The 19,013-nt window shown below is 41.9% G+C and overlaps 1 protein-coding gene across 2 annotated transcripts; it reads right to left on the reverse strand.

The window, feature by feature from the left end:
• Positions 1–716: 716 nt before the first annotated feature.
• On the reverse strand, positions 717–11,166 carry LOC122016465 (synaptotagmin-2-like). Of its 2 annotated transcripts, none has more exons than XR_006121128.1 (13): positions 11,026–11,166; positions 10,749–10,902; positions 7,375–7,473; positions 7,219–7,269; positions 7,020–7,143; positions 6,438–6,556; positions 6,223–6,324; positions 6,038–6,112; positions 5,341–5,417; positions 4,993–5,239; positions 4,536–4,902; positions 4,329–4,457; positions 717–1,215 (listed from the first exon to the last, which is right to left on the reverse strand). XR_006121128.1 is itself a non-coding variant. In XM_042573764.1 (13 exons), exons 2-13 carry the CDS (start codon positions 10,860–10,862, stop codon positions 1,087–1,089), a joined length of 1,617 nt encoding a protein of 538 aa, XP_042429698.1. In that variant the 5' UTR covers positions 10,863–10,902; positions 11,026–11,166; the 3' UTR covers positions 717–1,086. The 2 variants fall into 2 exon arrangements, 1 of the variants encoding a protein (XP_042429698.1); XM_042573764.1 differs by having other exon boundaries at positions 4,552–4,902.
• Between the last annotated feature and the right edge of the window lie 7,847 nt (positions 11,167–19,013).

The raw sequence follows: 19,013 nt of genomic DNA on the forward strand, positions 1-19,013 counted from the left end.
ATCATCTTTTACTACTATTTCTATTATTTTTTAAGTCAACTAATTTTTCTTTTTTTTTTCCTTTCTCTTTTATCCTTCTATAAATAAATTAGTTTTTTTTTTCCTTCCTCTTTTATCCTTCTATAAATAATGTAAGAGTGCATGAAACTGTCGAGACAATGTCCATAGATTTTTTTTTATCATCTAAATAACTGACTAATAATGGAGGTGATAGTATTGGTCCTATAAAAATTTCCTATTAATTAGCAATTAGTGTGAATTAAGAGGTGCTCATGAAAATCCATCTAAGCAGCCAACATTATTAGATTTATCATCCCACGGAAAAAAATCCTTATAGTACACCACATTTCTCCCTTCAAGACGATTCCACATTCTCTAGAAGAGGATAAATCATAAGAGACATTTATCCTAGCACAACAGTCCTTTACCATAAATCAATCATCCAACGAAACATTTTATATCCACTGAAAATTAACTCTAAAAATAAAAATTATTAAAGCAATCAACCATATAAATACCAAATACATCAACCCGTGAGAAGCAAAAGTAATAAATACAACCTGAGGACTTCCACCCGTCCTTGTACTGTCCTACACAAATTCTGTTAATATTTGTGACATATCAAATGATAAAATTGTAAGCAGAAGATGAACATGAAATAGGGAAATCCGATCGAAACTTCCAAGAGAAAAATATCCCAAAGAACAAAAACAAAATGTTATTCGGGCAAACCATTCGGCAAATGAAAACACAATTGTTGTTGGAACATGAAATCTGTTTCTGAAGACACAAACACAATGTAACTCTATTGGAAGGAAGAAATCAAATATCTACAAGGCTCGTCGTCTCAATCATCATCAATATCCATACACTCGAATGAAAACATGATTATTGTTGCAACATGAAACCTGTTTCCCGAAGTCTCAAAAGCAATGTAACTCCGTTGAAAGAAAGCAATCAAATATCTACAAGGCTCGTCGTCTCAATCATCAGTATTCTGCAACCTTGATATCACAACAGCATTGCTCATCCCGCATAATTTTTTCATATCAAATCAGTGCGGGGATTAGCTCAATAGATGAAACTCTAAGAAGTAATCCACTCCATTTCTATCTGAATTCTTCCATTTTTCGAGTCAATTAGATGATATGTCTCATTGGTTCTCCTGTTGTGTACCACATCTGCAAGGTTAATGATGACATGCCCCAAGTTTTCCTGAACAAAATTAGGAGCATCTCAAATACTTGGAGAGAACAAATAGTTAGAGATAGAGATGGAACTGAAATGGGAAAAAAAACCAAAAGAAGAAATCAAAATAAGGGGAAAAAAATGCAGAGGCCATAATAATGAGTTCATCCTTCATTGGATATTGGCTGCAAAATCATATTGATTATTTGAATGTTTCTTCCCTTCATTATGAAGTTAGAATGATTCTAAAATCACTTTAAGTGGTCTAAGATAGGGAACCATGCTTTTCTTCTTTTGAGAAAAGAGGAAGAGTGAAGATTAGAATCTTTAACATATACACGCCACCATTTAGTGAAGTGCGATTTTGGCCTCAATGTTGGCAACAACAAAATAAGGAAAGACTGAAGACCAGGACCTCTATTATATACCAAGGACCTCGGCAGTAGCTCCTAAGGTCTTTACCATTATGAGTCCATGATATATATTTCTCATATTCCCCATCTCTCTGAAGTCTGATTCCACGAGCATACAAAAAACTTCATACCTCCTAGCATAAGCTCCATTTCTTGGAATCATTAATTTCCATGAAAATTTAACTGGAAACGAATTAAGGGGGTTCTCCGAAGTTTCCACCATCAAGGTTCATTTGGTGCTCTGAAGATTGAACTCAATAATCTGAATAAACAACTGCAGGCCTTCTAGATAACAAAGCATCCATTAGATAGTGGGCATTGATTAATCATCAACACTTCTGCTGAACTTTTGATTAATCCTATGTATCCTGAGTGCTTTGATTATAACAAACAAACTAATAATTTGTCCTGGTGTGCTTTTAAAGTTCATGCTTTTATTTATATTCAAGATTATTGATGTTGTATATATCAAGCTCACAACATTATATGAAAACCAAGGAAAATGATTTCAGATCGAGGAACTGATTATGCTGAAGTTTGGATTTGTTTAAGCTAAGGTTTCTACAAGACAGGATAGAATAGTTGAATAAATAATTTTAATGATAATTACTCAAATTTAATACTCTTTTAGTGGCTCAAATTATGATGGAGCAGCCAAACCACAAATCCATCATATATGTAGCCTCTAACCTTCCCAAATCAAACCAAACTCAATAATATCAAAACTGGCTAAAAAATTGGACGGTCTATAAATTGATCGCACAGTAGATTGGTATAGCAACCAATGTCCAGTGGCAGGCAAAAATTGACTATTGTCTATTTAACTTCCAATGGTTATATTCCAAGTGACTACCCTTAAGCACATAACAGTCTCAGTCTCTGGAAGAGGGCTTGTAGTGTCATAATATTTGAGTCTTAGACTAATCCAACCACCAGTATAAGTCCATCTGTGTTTTCATTTCATCTCAAGTACTATCAATGAATCCTTCTACCTCTCATTGAGCCACATGCATTTTATGTCTAGTCCTAGAGGAGTCAAGTTACCAATAGACAGTATTCTGAACTCATGCTTTTTCATTTGTGCTTGTATTTATCCACTTATCATTTTTCACTGTTTTTTTTAATTGCCTTGCTTTGAGAATTTTGATAGAATGATTAAGCGCCCTTGCGACTGAGGAGAGTGCAGTCGTTGTTCTTAAACAAATCTAATATGCATCAGACACAATAAGATGTGCCACGGAAACTGGAGATGTAATTACCTAAATCTCACTAGAATTTAATGCAAAATTGGGCAAAACCAATGGACCACAGATACATCCCTCCACCATGAACTAGTTGGCTGGGATATTAGTAGGGTTGTTTTTTTCCTAGGTAGCCCTTTACTTGATATAGATTCCCATTATTTATTTATTTTGCATGAAAATATTTTTATAACTAATGTGTACACGAAGGAGACCTTTTATCCTTTTTTTGGTTACTAGGCTAATATTGGGTACATTAGATGCGCATTGGATAAGAAGCCGAAACTAACCAGAATAGAACAACCGAATGCACCATCCTTCCATCACTATACTTCATATCACATATAACATTCTATATAATCGGCTATTTCATGTTAGCTTCTTATGAAGTTGTACTCTGCATGAATTGTGTGTTATTATGTTTCTCTTTACTCTCTTTAAGAGCATATAATGGCATTGATCGGGCTGAGGAGGAAAAAACAGTTGGATTTTGCATAGTCATGGGTGATTCTCTTGTATCCTAGAAAAGTAAGAAGTAAAAAAACTTGTATCCGTACAACACATAAGTTGAATACGTGCATTAGCCAACACCGTCTCCAACATCATGTGGCTATGACGCCTAGTTAATGATATGGGCATTTCTACTTCACAATCTACTTTATTATGGCGGTGAAAATGCCATATAAAAATAGGATATCATGATGTATTTCATGCAAGAATAGGACACAAAAAAAACACAATCGTCAATCACTCGACAACATTTACACATGAGCAATATTCGATTATATTCCACTTCTAAAGGTGAGCTCACCAAGACACTTGCACCCATTTAGTTCAACAACTTAGCTCCAACCCCAACCTAGTCAAATATCCCCCCCAAATTGAGCTTGAAGGAGATTATTTTAGAAGATGATCCATTAAAAGCAGAATTGACCAATAAACTTGAGGTTGAGTTGAACAAATCAGTTTAAAATCTCATGTAGTAGACTATACATAATACCCTCACTATCATGTAATTGATATCAAGCAATGAAAATTGCAATTTCTGATTTTTTTTTTGTACCTGAAGTATTACAATGAGGTTCAATTAAACAAGACCTACTTAAATACTAAAATGTTTCTTGCAAAAATGAGATGCAAAACTTTAAGTGCCTTTATATTGCATATTGATAATTGTGCTCAAGTCAATCATGAAAATTATCATCTCATCTTTGTTGATAAAAGATAAATTGTGTTGAAAATCACGTCTAGCTAAACATATTTGCAAAGATAGTGTTTGTTGTGTACATTCAAATGTTTCCATTATCTTGCTCCATTCATGATCAAATCATTTGTGTAATTTATATTTACCCAAATGCAATAGGATACAAAATACACATTTGACATATCTGTTTTGCAGTCACTTTGGTATATTAATTAAGTGAATTAATCTTGCTAAGTTAATTATATATAAAAATAATGTAAAACTGAGATGTAAAAGCAGTACCTTGGAGTGTATACCAATACTCGGTGCCTTGCTATGTACGTCCACTTGTATTCTCTCATTGATAGGAGGCTCCTCACATACAAATTGGTGTACTTCTTCCCATCTTGGATCTCTGTTTTTCTTGATATGCTGCATTCAAATTGATATTAATCTCAGAAGTAGAATAACAATTTTCAGAAACAACTTAAATATTGAGATTGTAGGCACCTGGTTCACAAAATACCTTAGTTTTCTTCGCCTCTCCTCTAAAGGTAAGACGCACATAGGGGTTCGTATGGTGCTTTCCCTCAAGATCTTGAGCTTCATGAATGGTAACAACAAGCACGCCACCACCTGTAGGAGTACTATTAGGAGCGTGTACTCCATTAGCCTTCTCACTATCAACCTCTAACAATTTATCTTCCTTAAAAGGCTTGTATGTTGCTTCCACAACAATCTGCCCACGAAATTTGTCATTCTGAACCTCAATACTATCAAGACTCTTCACCAAGTCGAGTGTTAAAATTTTTGGCTCATCAGCGTTAAGTTCATTTAACCGAATAACATTCATGCCCATTTTTTCATGTTTTCCCACCTACATAAAGAATGTGCAGAAACATAACTAATTTCAATAAGGTAAAGCAGTAAAGAAAGGAAAGAAATACATGTATCAAGAAATTCATACCTGTTCCCAGTCATAAACACTAAGGTCCAATTGTTGATTTTCTGGGTCTCTTATAACAAAATTGAATTCTTCGTTCCACTCAGGGTTTAAGTTGCTCTTCTTGATGGTTGTCTTCTTTGACGGAAGTTTATCGTCTGAAAGCTTAAGTTTCACATACGGATCTGATTTGCCAAATAAATCTTTCTTTCTTAGTTTATGTGCACTGACAATCTTCACATGCAGCATTCCAACAGGCTTATTTGAGGCTCTGCAACATTACATAGTTTCATTGGCTTAGTTGTCAGTGTCTCATATTCAAACTGTTAAAATTAACATTTGTAACATGTCCTATATTGACATGAAAATTACTTTGAAGCATCAAGTACAGGCACTTGTAGGTATTTAGGCCACAGATACATATTTGCAACTTGTTTCTTTATGGTCTCCTGCAAACAAGGTAACATAAGTTAATAATAAAAAAAGAAAACTGGAAATCATATAAAGCACACAAGTTGGCTCAGATTTTGGTACATAATTCAGTGTCGGTTGATGATTACATGACTCAAACAACTCCTAAGTCATTTTTCTATTCTTTTAAATAGATATCTAACAGATACTAGGCACTCATGGCAGTCCATCCAATTAGAAAAAAAAATGTGATTGCGAGAAAAACAGATCATTGAACCAGAGCCTCTTCCTCAAATGACTCTATCACTGAAATCTCAGTTAAGGAATTTAATTCATACGTATGCAATAAAAATTCTTTGTAGACATCTAATCATTGTCCCAGAGCCTCTTCCCCAAATCACTCTATCACTGAAATCTCAGTAAAGGAATTCATACATATGCAATAAAAATTCTTTGTGAACATCTACGAAAACAACTCAACTCACTAATGTCAAGTCTTCTCTTATGTAGCAAATGGAGTAGTGAGGATATTTTGGATTAATATTTCAAGTTTCTTAATAATTAAACTAACATAAATGACAATACTGCATGATAGATGATACATACAGATACCCAACAATAGTAGCATATTATTCAATTAAATGGGGAAAATAACCACCTGAACAAATCTGTAAAGGCCAGGAATGGCCATAAGATCAGCCCCAACAAGTTTTAATCCAAAGTCAACATGTGGCTGTAACAGAGAGTATGATCAAACAACAGAATACATTGAGTGGTTGCATATGATGAGAGTAGCTTATTGATGAAGATTTAAAATGAAAGAGTAAGTTCTATTTCACTAACCTTCTCCATGAGGGACACAAAGATATTTGCAAAACAAGGGAAGCTAGGGACCAATGGTTTTAAAGTAATTCGTGGAGAAGCAAAGATTTGTAAATCTACAACCTGAAAATCTCAACATGCAAATATGTAACCTTCTGTCTCCAAATACAAACTAGCAGAATAGCATTCCAGCAATGAAATGAAAATATACTATGAGAGAGAGAAATGTGAATGACCTGTATAGACAATTTTAATCCATAGGCTTTGGCAGCGATAGTTACATTGGGATTCCCAGCCCATTTAAGTGATGGTTCCATAATAAGTTCCTTCTCATCTGTACTGTAAACTTTCATTCCTGGCAGAAGTTGACACTCAGATGTTATCAGAAAATAAGCAAAAGCATGAAACTAAAATCCGTACTTGAAGTCCAGAATGAAACCAAAACAAAATACTCGATAGAATATAACACAAAAACAACTGTGGAGTTGGGACAAAAAAAAATTTAGTCTGATTTCCATAAAAATATTAATTCTCAGACAAGTAAGAATATTGGAGGAATAGAGTAACAGCTCAAGAAGTAGATTGGACTTCCTTTTAGAATTGTTGGGCTTGTGATTTTATCTAATAAAAACAGTGTCAGCTTTTGTATAAAAGTGTAAAAAAGTTGCAAAAAAGTTCAAGTGGAACTGAAAATTAAATGGTAAATGTATTTTTCTTATAAAAAGCCAACTAATTTGATTGGAAAAGGTAAACAAAAAAAATCACCAATGCATAGATATTCACAAAGTACCATAGAAAAGAATAACAAAAAAGCTAACCTTGAAAAGTTGGTGGCAGTGAACCAAGAGTGAATTTTTCAAATTCAACAGAATTAATATTGTACTTTGCAGTATTCTCGGCAATAATAGGATCTGCAATTTGCTTAGCAGTCTTGCAGATAGCCTTGTAAAGGATAGAAGGAATCAATATGAGAAAGTGGAAACCATGACATATAGAAAGCTTAATATCAAAACATACCTTATCGAGGTATGGCCACATTAGTGCGAGAAAGTTATTCAACCAATCAATCTTCAAAAAGAAGAACAAGTGTTAACTAAGAATAGATTGATAGTTTTTTACAGTAATTCAAGCAAATTCATCAAGTGTCTATTAATATTAGGCAGGTCCACATACCCGTTCATAGTCTGGACTCTTTACCCATAGAGGAATTTCAGGAAATATACGTTCCAGTGATTGCGTTTCATGTTCAACAAGTGGACGAATCTTAGGATCCTGATCAAGTAAATGCAAAATAGGTCAAACATAAACCATTGAATATTAATTCCCACACTATATTTCATATGATAAAGAACAGTGCCAGGTATGAAATTGAAGCAGAAACTTTCATCAAGCAACAAATCTTTGAACATAAGCTACATAGACCACTTAGACATGCAACGTGGTCATTTTGCACTCGCCCAAGGCCTTAGCCATCTGCTCGGTAGTTAACTCCTATATCATGACATACATTAGCCCTATAGGATCTACCATATTTATTTTACGTGAGCAAATTATTAAGTCTATCATGAACTTAACAAATCTATCACCCTGCTTGATTTTTTTTTAAGGTACCATTAAATGATAATGTGACACCAAACCTAGTCAGAATTTTGTCAACTCAAATGTCATGTTACCACATATTTCAATCCAATTAAAAATTAAATAGGGGTTGGCATGGCATTGGAAGTGAATCCTAAGGTTTTTCTTTTTAAATTTAGATTTTATTTTTTAAATAATAATTAATTGGTTGGATTTATGTGATGACATGATATTTGAGTTGGCAAAATTGCTTACTAGACATGGTGTCATATCCATACTTGATGCCAACATAACAAAAATCAAATGGAGTGACAGATTTACAATTTTAGAAAGTTTGTGATAGATTTGTTAAAACGTGTAAACTTCATGATGGATTTAGCAATTTACACTAATTTAGACCAAGGAGCATTTTCTACATAAAGTGAGTTTGCTCCAATAACTCACTCTAGTTAAGGATTATAAATTTGATTCTTTATTCATCACCACAATTTCAACTAGTAATTAAATGAAAATTCATTGGAAAAACATGGAATTTTGTGATTGTACATTGTTTGCTTAGTGTATCTTTAGCAATTTCTTAATATAAAACATAAGTATTTACCCCACAATCTCATCAAAGGGAATATTTACCTTACACACTTCAACATACATCAAAGCATGACAATACGAATTTAGAAAAATTAAACTAACAATATTGTGACTAATGCTTTTTAGTGTGTGTTATATTTTGTAACTTTTTTTTTCAAAATTTTAATTCTTTTAGCTAACTAATTGCTATAATTTTAAGCGCAAAACATCAGAGCATCATCTCTCCAACTTTCAAGCTTTCATTTGCTCAATGCATTAGATGGCAAAGCGAGACAAGGAAAGTAACTTTGACAGCTCATAAACGCTTTTTCACTTAAGCAATTGAGACCAACCAAGTGACTTTTTTGATTTTATATCAATGATGCTTTTCTCAAAAACTAGTTATAGCTTATTTTTAAATTTAGATATCCTTCAAAATGAAAAAGGTCCAAGTAGATGCCTTATATGCAGAAGAAAGGATTCACTCTAGAACTAAAAAATGAAAAAGAATCCAGGTAAACACCTTATAAGCACAACAAAGGATTCCCACCCAAAATGTGTGGCGCATAACAAAGGGCACAAAACCTATTCAAAGAAAATAAGCTCCAACATTCACTAAGCTAGTTTCCCCACTGTTTCTTTTACTCTTTTGATCTTGAAAGGTTACTGGTTTACAATATATGATCCTCGCTAGGAAACAACTATTAACAACTAGAAGAAATAAATTAAGTGGAAGGAGATTAAAGGAGTAAAACTTATGTGAGTTCACAACATGTACTTTAATGGATGACAAAGCATGCCAACACTATATAGTACAACGAAGTTTTACTTATAATTACTACAATTTTAATTTTAGAATTAAAAAAAGTTATGTAAAAGGAGGGAAAAGGAGTAAAATTTATCCGAATTCACTCTGGTACACTTCAAAACATGCCAAAGCACAGAATGTTAGCAGTTAGTACAATATAATATTACAAAATTTTAATTTAATTACTATATAAAGATATAGTGTAATTTTTCAAATTAAATAAAATAAATGAAAGGGATAACGAGTCAAAACCATTTGTGCCAACAAGAAATGGTACCAAAACCATTCCATTTAAGATATGACCAAAACCCAAGCATGAAAATATATTTTCAACCTTGATGATAAAAACATTTTAGCATGAAAATGATATAAATCAAAGTAGAGGATAAAATTGATGCAAACCTTAGAGTTTAAGGAATGTCAATCAACTACCCACTAAAATTTAGTAATCTGCTTTTAAACATAATATCAAAATTTAAATGTACAAATATTATGATGTAAATATTGAGAAATGCATAGAATATATCTTTAAAAATCCAATATATAATTAGTGTGGCATAAATTAGATATCAAGAGAGAATACATAAGGACATTTATCAGCATAATATGTAAATAAATCAATAAGCAGTAAACATAATACTACTAATGTTACTCTAAAATAATTGAATAAAAAAGAAATAAGGAAAACTATGAAAAGTAGCATAATTTTGTATGACAACAAAATTAACGTAGATATCTCATATTATAATATGAAATAAATATATATAAGTACTCAAGCAATAAACATAATACTAAGATTATAAAATAATTTGAGTGAAAGGAAATAGAGAAGAATTATGAAAACTACCATAATCCCAAATGACAAAAAAATTAACATGGATATCTGCAATAAACATAACAATGTGTGTGTGATTCTAAAATAACAGGTAAAAAAGAAATAGAGTTAAATTATTAAAACTAGCATAATGATATACAACAACAAAACTAACATAGATATTTGATGTTATAATGAGAAATGAATATATAAGTACTCAAAATAATACATCAAACTACACGATAAACAATTAAAGACATAAAAGTACTATTTGAAATTAAACTATTTGCGAAAATCTTCTGTGTTACAAGTTTATTAAAGACGAACCTAATGGAGAGCATTTTTATAGCCTAACAGCGTGACTACCACCTTAACCTAGATCGGACTAATTGAAGTTTACCTGGATCTGCATTTTTTTCTAAGAACATATGATAACTGCATTTTTTTCTAAGAACATATGATAATAAAGCAACAATTGTCTTTTGAACAGGATTTAACAAAGCTATCGTCTTAGGACTATGATATCCAGAAATCTGCTCCTGATCAATACAGAACCATGTCAAATTCATCCAAAATCGACATTTTAGATTTCAGATGAATCATCGGATCACGAAACCTCATCTTACATTCTAAATTCTCAAAACCATGACAACATAAAGCAAAAGTTCAAAGCAAATCACTCCTAGTCAAATGCACGCACGTCACAATAAGAACAGATCTAAAGCGTAGGCCAACGATGTGAACCAACTTTAGATATAAAGCTCATAAAGCAGCGCCTACCTGATCGACATCAGAGGACAGGAAGTAGACGAAGAGGTAGTATCCAGCAACGATCCCCACAGTCAGCCCCACTCCAAACCCGAAGAAGCCCGACACCGTGCTAAAAAATCCCATCTTCCCCCACACTACTCACCGCTGCGCACAACTTCAACTCCTTCGCATCAAGATAAAACAAAAAACAGGAACGTCGACCGCCGTGAGCACAGAAGGAGAAAAAAAAAACAATTTTCGCCTAGTTAATTCCACCATGAAAAGGATAAAAAGAAAGAACAAGTACGAGTCAAAAATCCACGTTTCACGAACACATCCAAAGCTTCCAAATCTGCCGTCCCATCCGCGTCCCGCGGAGTAGAAGAAGAATCAGGTCAGAAAGGGAAATGATTTTGAAATGGAAGCGAGTCAATGTCAGCGAGGAGTGGACCCGTTGATCATGCCGCGGTTTGTGACGGCTCGGCCGACATCAAGCGTGTCGCCGCTATTTATTAATATCACGGATCTCAGCGGAGCGATATATACGTTCAACCGTTGCCGACTTAGTTCAAACTTGCCCTTATTTCTATTATTAACGCCACATAAACTTTTTGGGAAAGTAGGACAAAAAAAAGGGAAAGTGGCATTGATACTTATTCTATATCGACACAATCCTCTCCATCATACTTGCCTTTGTCTTCAACTATAACTTTTAAGTCGATCTTGGTTATCTTCCACATCTTGTCTCAGGCATAGCACAGATGAAAAATACATGATTCCAAGTGTTGATACTCGGAATATTATTGTCTGGTGTTAACGTCTTTGTCATGCACTTTATCTATATTTATCTCCTTTTATATCCATGAGACCAACTCTAAGAGGGCCGTTGATATGACAGTTCCATACATATATATATATATAGAAGATTGATATGCTGCGCGCCTGCACAGTGCGCGACTGTGCGCGCGCAGCATATCAATCGGCGGTTTTTAATTTTTTTTATTAGTTTTTAAATTAAAAAATAATTAAAAAATTTCACATTTCCTTATATAAATTTCTAATACATTAATATATCCCCTTAACATATTACAATACTCAATAAATACTTAAATTAATTTTATTTTAATGTTTTTTTTAAACCAAACACTATAACCTAATTGGAAAGCCTAAACCCTATAGGTAAAATCTAAAAAAAATAATAGTTTTAATACTACAACCAAAGCCTGAACCCTAGAAATAAAATCATAAAGAAATTTTTTAATTATTTTTTAATTTAAAAACTAATAAAAAAAAATTAAAAAACGTCGATTGATATGCTGCGCGCGCACAGTCGCGCACTGTGCAGGCACGCAGCATATCAATCATATATATATATATATAGAAGTGATATCCTGCGAGACTTAAGATGCGCGACTGTGCGCGACGTCGACGCGACATGCCCTCTGGATCGATCAGGACATATCCTAATTGGTCTGGGAGGCTTCTGATCGGTCTGTGGACCGATCAGGACATATCCTGATCGGTCTCTGGACCGATCAGTGATATCCTGCGGGACTTGATCGATTCCCTGATCGGTCCAGAGACCGATCAGGAGATTCCCTGATAGGACTGGTGACCGATCAGGAAGGCATGTCCGCAGCGATCCGCACGGCTTTGTCCACAGCATATCACTTCTCTCTCTCTCTCTCTATATATATATGATCCGGTGAAGAGATTAGGGAGGAGGGCAGTATGGACATTTGGCAGGGGTAGGTTTTTGAGATAAAGGCAGCACTGTTCACAGAAAAAAAGAGGGGGATTTTTCTCGTGGTGGAGGAGGCCGCCGCCAGCGGAGATGACGGGAGGTCTTCTTCCTCCCCATCGGGCACTGTTCGCCGGGGCCATCGCCGGCCGCCCTCGCCTAGCCTCTTCTCCTCCTCCTCGCGTTGCCGGCTTTCGTTTTCCCTCGCCTGTAGAGATCTTCGGCCGACGCTTCCCATCATTGCTGTCGCCCTCGGCAGTTGTCACCGTCGCCACTGTCTTCGGCGTTAGCTTCGCCACTTCCGGCGTATACCGTCGTCACGGCTTCCAGCGACAACAGATGTCGCTGCCGACATCTCCAGCAGCCGCCATCACTGCTCCCAGCTGGCGCCGCCCTCCGGCGACCACCATCGTCATCCTCCGTCGCTCACTGCAGTCCACAGCGTCCACCGCTGCCTTCCCCCGCGGCCACAGCCGCCGCCGACAGCCGCAGCCTCCCCCTCACGCGTCTACTGCCGCTGTCTTTAGTAGATATTGTCACCTTCCAGGTAGCCGCAGCTTGGTACTATTTGGGTAATTCCGGCCATCGCGCCGAGGTATTTTACTCTTTGCATCGTTATCATCATGGTGGGTTATTGGGTTTATCCGGCCTGCGTGCCGTGTTCCGGCTTGCGAGCCACTGTTGTATTTTGGCCTGCGAGCCGAGGTTGTAGTCGGATAGTGCATCATCCGAGCCACTGGAGCCAACTACTCACCGAGCGGGCATTTATCTACTATTCAGAGTCGCGACGACTCGGTCAGTAGCCCGATCAGCTCATCCACCCATCCGAGGGCGCCCCCCTGGGCCAGGGTACGTTCTCGTACTCGGTATCTGTTTATTTTACTACTATTCTGTTATTATCTGGTTACTCATACATTTGTGGGATTCACCTCGAGCACCGAGGTACCAGAGACCGGGGGAACCCGGTCGCTGGATACAGGTACAGTTGACCGGAGGAGGACTTCTGACGATCTGGTCAACGCAGCGGACAGCTCATCGACCGGGTCATGGGGATGCGGTCAACCTTCCAGACACGTCATACCGGCAGGTTCGTCTTCTCAGCTTCCAGACAGGATCAAATTGGCGCCGTTTGTGGGAACGCGCCTGATCTGGAACGTGAAGATGAACGACGCCGGATAGTTCTGCCATCCTCATGATCACGGTCAGTTTTTCTGTTATTTGTTCTGTCAGTTATATGATCTGTACTAGTCCCGAAGGCCCCCGAGCCGATCGGCCGGGAGGTTTATATCCGAGCCAGGGGCTCGAAGCCGAAGGCCCCCGAGCCGATCGGCCGGGAGGTTTATATCCGAGCCAAGGGCTCGAAGCCGGCCGAGCGGCGGGGAGGTTTATATCCGAGCCAGGGTCTCGAAGCCCCCGAGCGGCCGGGAGGTTTATATTCGAGCCGGGGGTCGAAAACCCCGAGCCGATCGGCCGGAGGTTTATATCCGAGCCGGGGGCTCGAAGCCGTTGATAATTGCGAGGTTTATATCCGAGCCAGGCGAAGCCGAAGGCCCCGAGCCGATCGGCCGGAGGTTTATATCCGAGCTGTGGGCTTGTCAAGGCCCCGAGCCGATCGGCCGGGAGGTTTATATCCGAGCCACAGGCTCGAACCCGAAGGCCCCCGAGCCGATCGGCCGGGAGGTTTATATCCGAGCCAGAGGCTCGAAGCCGAAGGCCCCCGAGCCGATCGGCCGGGAGGTTTATATCCGAGCCAGGGGCTCGAAGCCGAAGGCCCCCGAGCCGATCGGCCGGGAGGTTTATATCCGAGCCAGGGGCTCGAAGCCGAAGGCCCCCGAGCCGATCGGCCGGGAGGTTTATATCCGAGCCAGGGGCTCGAAGCCGAAGGCCCCTGAGCCGATCGGCCGGGAGGTTTATATCCGAGCCAGGGGCTCGAACCCGAAGACCCCGAGCCGTTTGGTCGGGCTGCGTATGGGATACGAGCGATGCTTGAAATAGAAGATCCCGAGCCGTTCGGTCGGGAAGGATATCCCGAAGGCCCCAGGCCGCTCGGCCGGGTTGCGTATAGAATATAAGCAGCGTTCGAAATCGAAGACCCCGAACCACTAGGCAGGGCTGCGTAGGTGATACGGGCTAGACGCTTGAAATCTGAGACCTCAACCATTCGGTTAGGTCGAGATTATCGTAAATATCCCCGAGCCGTTCGGCCGGGAAGGGTATCACGAAGACCCCGAGCTGTTCGGCCGGGCTGCATACTATTATGGCAGGATGGGAAACCAAAACCCTGCGCTGTTCAAGATGATAGAGGGAGGTTATTGCCTTGTATTCTGAAGAGTGTCTTATGTTCTCCTAACTCCACGGGTGTTCGGGAGTAGGGAGCTAATGCAGATCTCCGCTGGTCGCTAGGGAGCGAAGGCCTGAGCCGCTCGGTCAGGTACATTTTAGCTGAGTACTACCTCAGGGAGCGAAGGCCTGAGCCGCTCGGCCAGGTACATTTTAGCTGAGTACTACCTCAGGGAGCGAAGGCCTGAGCCGCTCGGCCATGTACATTTTAGCCGAGACTACCTCGGGGAGGATTATATACGAGCCAAGCGCTCGATGTGAAGGCCCGAGCCGGTCGGCCGGGTATATGGTTATCCGAGCCAAGCGCTCGACAACGAAGGCCCGAGCCGTTCGGCCGGGTGTGTAGTCTCACTTGGAGACCGACGAGCACCGTCGTTAAAAATCGAGAGTCGGGCCGGCGACTATAAACCTCCCGGACGACCGACCAAGAGTCGGGACGCAGTCGGGCCGGCGACTATAAACCTCCCGGGCTGAAGACCTCTGCACGGACCAGCATATCATATATTCTATCTCCCCTGTTCGGGGTCGAGTTATCACCGAAGGCCCCCGAGCTGATTGGCCGGGAGGTTTATATTCGAGCCACAGGCTCGAGGACCGAAGGCCCCCGAGCCGTTCGGCCGAAAGGTTATTATCCGAGCCAAGCGCTCGAAGACGAAGACCCTCGTGCCGATCGGCCGAGAGGTTTATATCCGAGCCACAGGCTCGAAGACGAAGGCCCCCGTGCCGATCGGCCGGGAGGTTTATATCCGAGCCACAGGCTCGAAGACGAAGGCCCCCGAGCCGTTCGGCCGGGAGGTTTATATCCGAGCCACAGGCTCGAAGACGAAGGCTCGAAAATGAAGGCCCCCGAGCCGTTCGGCCGGGAGGTTTATATCCGAGCCACAGGCTCGAAAACGAAGGCCCCCGAGCCGTTCTGCCGGGAGGTTTATATCCGAGCCACAGGCTCGAAGACGAAGGCCCCCGAGTCGTTCGGCCGGGAGGTTTATATCCGAGCCACGGACGAAGGCCCCGTGCCGCTCGCCCGGAGGTTTATCCGAGCCAAGCGCAGAAGACCCCCGAGCCGTCGGCCGGAGGTTTATATCCGAGCCACAGACTCGAAGACGAAGGCCGGCTGGAGGTTTATATCCGAGCCACGTGCTCGAAAGGCCCCGTGCCGATCGGCCGGAGGTTTATATCCGAGCCATGGCTCGAAGAAGGCCCCGTGCCGATCGGCCGGAGGTTTATATCCAGCCGGGGCTCGATGGCGACCCCGAGCCGCTCGCCGGAAGATTATATACGAGCCGGGGCTCGATGGCGAAGACCCCGAGCTGCCACGGAGGATTATATACTGAGCCCGTACGGGCTCGATGGCGAAGACCCCGAGCCGAGCAGCCGGGAGGATTATATACGAGCCGGGGCTCGATGGCGAAGACCCCGCCGATCGGCCGGGAGGATTATATCTGAGCCACAGGCTCGATGGCGAGACCGAGCAGCGGGAGGATTATATACGAGCCGGGGGCTCGATGGCGAACCGAGCAGCCGGGAGGATTATATACGAGCCCGTAGCTGCTACGGGCTCGATGGCGAAGACCCCCGAGCCGAGCAGCCGGGAGGATTATATACGAGCGATCATCACCTGTTTCGGACCAGTTCAGCGGACCAGCACATCATATATCTATATCCCCCGTTCGGGGTTGAGCGACCTTCACTGGTCACGGACCAGATTCATGATCATCTTTCTCCACCGTTCGGGGTCAAGCAGTCGTCGCCGCTCGGTATCTATTTGACTGATCGACGTCACCACAGTCGCACGCGCGGCATCGTCCGCCCGGCATCTATCTGACCGATCGACGTCACCACGCATGGCATCGTCCGCCCGGCATCTATACATCCGATCAGCAGCATTACGATCATTCGCACGACAGCATTCGTCCGGCATCTATCCATCCGATCGGCATCATTCCGATCGCTCGTTCATCATTGCCAACTCCTCGCTACTCGACTGCCGGACCAGCATTTTATGTTCGCTCGTTGACCATTCTCGATGCTGCTCATTCAGCACGTCAGGCCAGCATTTCATGATCGACTGATCGTCATTTTCTCTGTCGCTCGTTCGGCGTTGCCCGCCCGGCATCTATCCGACCGATCGACATCATTCCGGTCATACGTGCGGCATCATCCGCTCGGCATCTATCCGACCGATCGACATCATTCCGGTCATACGCGCGGCATCGCCCGCCCGGCATCTATCCGATCGATCGACATCATTCAGATCGCCTATTCAGCATCTTCGTTGTCTTGTGCCCAGCATCGTCATCGCTCGTAGAGATGTTTTTGTTCGGCACCTCCATGGTCACACACAGCATCGCTGGTCCACTCGGTTTACTCGGTATCCCACGTGTCATTCGGTTGGTTGTCATTTTATACGCCGATCACTTAGCTTGTTGTCGCTCGCTCGGCATCTTCCGCTCGACGTCTATCCATCCGATCGGCCTCACTTCGATCGTCCGGTCTGTATCTTCGCGGCTGCGCTCTTAGCATTGGTCTGATTACAGATTTGGTCCGCTCGGTATCGCTACCATCTCCTACGACACCACTATTATAGCGACCGCTCGAGCGATATTATATTATTGGTTTAGCGATTTGGCTTTGACATCGAGAGTGATTCAACTCTTTGCAATAGACTGTCTAGTCAGTCGGACTCACGCCTCCTTCGACTAGACTCGAAGGGGAGGCTTGTGATCCGGTGAAGAGATTAGGGAGGAGGGCAGTATGGACATTTGGCAGGGGTAGGTTTTTGAGATAAAGGCAGCACTGTTCACAGATAAAGGGGGGGTTTTCTCGTGGTTCAGGAGGCCGCCGCCAGCGGAGATGACGGGAGGTCTTCTTCCTCCCCATCGGGCACTGTTCGCCGGGGCCATCGCCGGCCGCCCTCGCCTAGCCTCTTCTCCTCCTCCTCGCGTTGCCGGCTTTCGTTTTCCCTCGCCTGTAGAGATCTTCGGCCGACGCTTCCCATCATTGCTGTCGCCCTCGGCAGTTGTCACCGTCACCACTGTCTTCGGCGTTCGACACCACTGCCTTCGGTATCCAGCTTCGCCACTTCCGGCGTATACCGTCGTCACGGCTTCCAGCGACAACAGATGTCGCTGCCGACATCTCCAGCAGCCGCCATCACTGCCGTCGCTCACTGCAGTCCACAGCGTCCACTGCTGCCTTCCCCCGCGGCCACAGCCGCCGCCGACAGCCGCAGCCTCCCCCTCACGCGTCTACTGCCGCTGTCTTTAGTAGATATTGTCACCTTCCAGGTAGCCGCAGCTTGGTACTATTTGGGTAATTCCGGCCATCGCGCCGAGGTATTTTACTCTTTGCATCGTTATCATCATGGTGGGTTATTGGGTTTATCCGGCCTGCGTGCCGTGTTCCGGCTTGCGAGCCACTGTTGTATTTTGGCCTGCGAGCCGAGGTTGTAGTCGGATAGTGCATCATCCGAGCCACTGGAGCCAACTACTCACTGAGCGGACATTTATCTACTATTCAGAGTCGCGACGACTCGGTCAGTAGCCCGATCAGCTCATCCACCCATCCGAGGGCGCCCCCCTGGGCCAGGGTACGTTCTCGTACTCGGTATCTGTTTATTTTACTACTATTCTGTTATTATCTGGTTACTCATACATTTGTGGGATTCGCCTCGAGCACCGAGGTACCAGAGACCGGGGGAACCCGGTCGCTGGATACAGGTACAGTTGACCGGAGGAGGACTTCTGACGATTTGGTCAACGCAGCGGACAGCTCATCGACCGGGTCATAGGGATGCGGTCAACCTTCCAGACACGTCATATCGACAGGTTCGTTTTCTCAGCTTCCAGACAGGATCAATATATATATATTTTTTTGATTATCTTCTACATCTTAATTTATGCATATTCAGGCTTTCAAAATATTTCTGTATGATAACAAAAGTTAGATGGTCTAGAGAAATAGAGAATACAATTGTCGCAAGTTAATAGGTCTGATGTGCCAATTTAGCTGAACCGGCACTAAACCGAGCGGTCAATCCAATTTACAGCTTTAGTTACTTGCGGAACCGGTTTAGATGAACCGGCAGTTAATGGGATCAATCATGTACCGTCTGATCTGAATCAGACGTCGGATATGGCTCTTTACACCAATCGAACGGCTCATGTCGGCCGAGCTAAAGCTACCTCCGTCGGTTTTTATTTTCACTCTATCTCTCT

The sequence above is a fragment of the Zingiber officinale genome, chromosome 8B (assembly GCF_018446385.1).
Source record: "Zingiber officinale cultivar Zhangliang chromosome 8B, Zo_v1.1, whole genome shotgun sequence".
Lineage (NCBI taxonomy): Eukaryota > Viridiplantae > Streptophyta > Magnoliopsida > Zingiberales > Zingiberaceae > Zingiber > Zingiber officinale.

Excerpts from the sequence above, each read along its gene's own strand:
- LOC122016465 (XM_042573764.1), bottom strand. The coding sequence starts at position 10,862 with ATGGGATTTTTTAGCACGGTGTCGGGCTTCTTCGGGTTTGGAGTGGGG. Across the intron at positions 6,325-6,437 it reads GATTAAAATTGTCTATACAG|GTTGTAGATTTACAAATCTT; the intron begins GTCATTCACATT and ends TGAGATTTTCAG. Across the intron at positions 6,113-6,222 it reads TTGTGTCCCTCATGGAGAAG|CCACATGTTGACTTTGGATT; the intron begins GTTAGTGAAATA and ends TCTCTGTTACAG.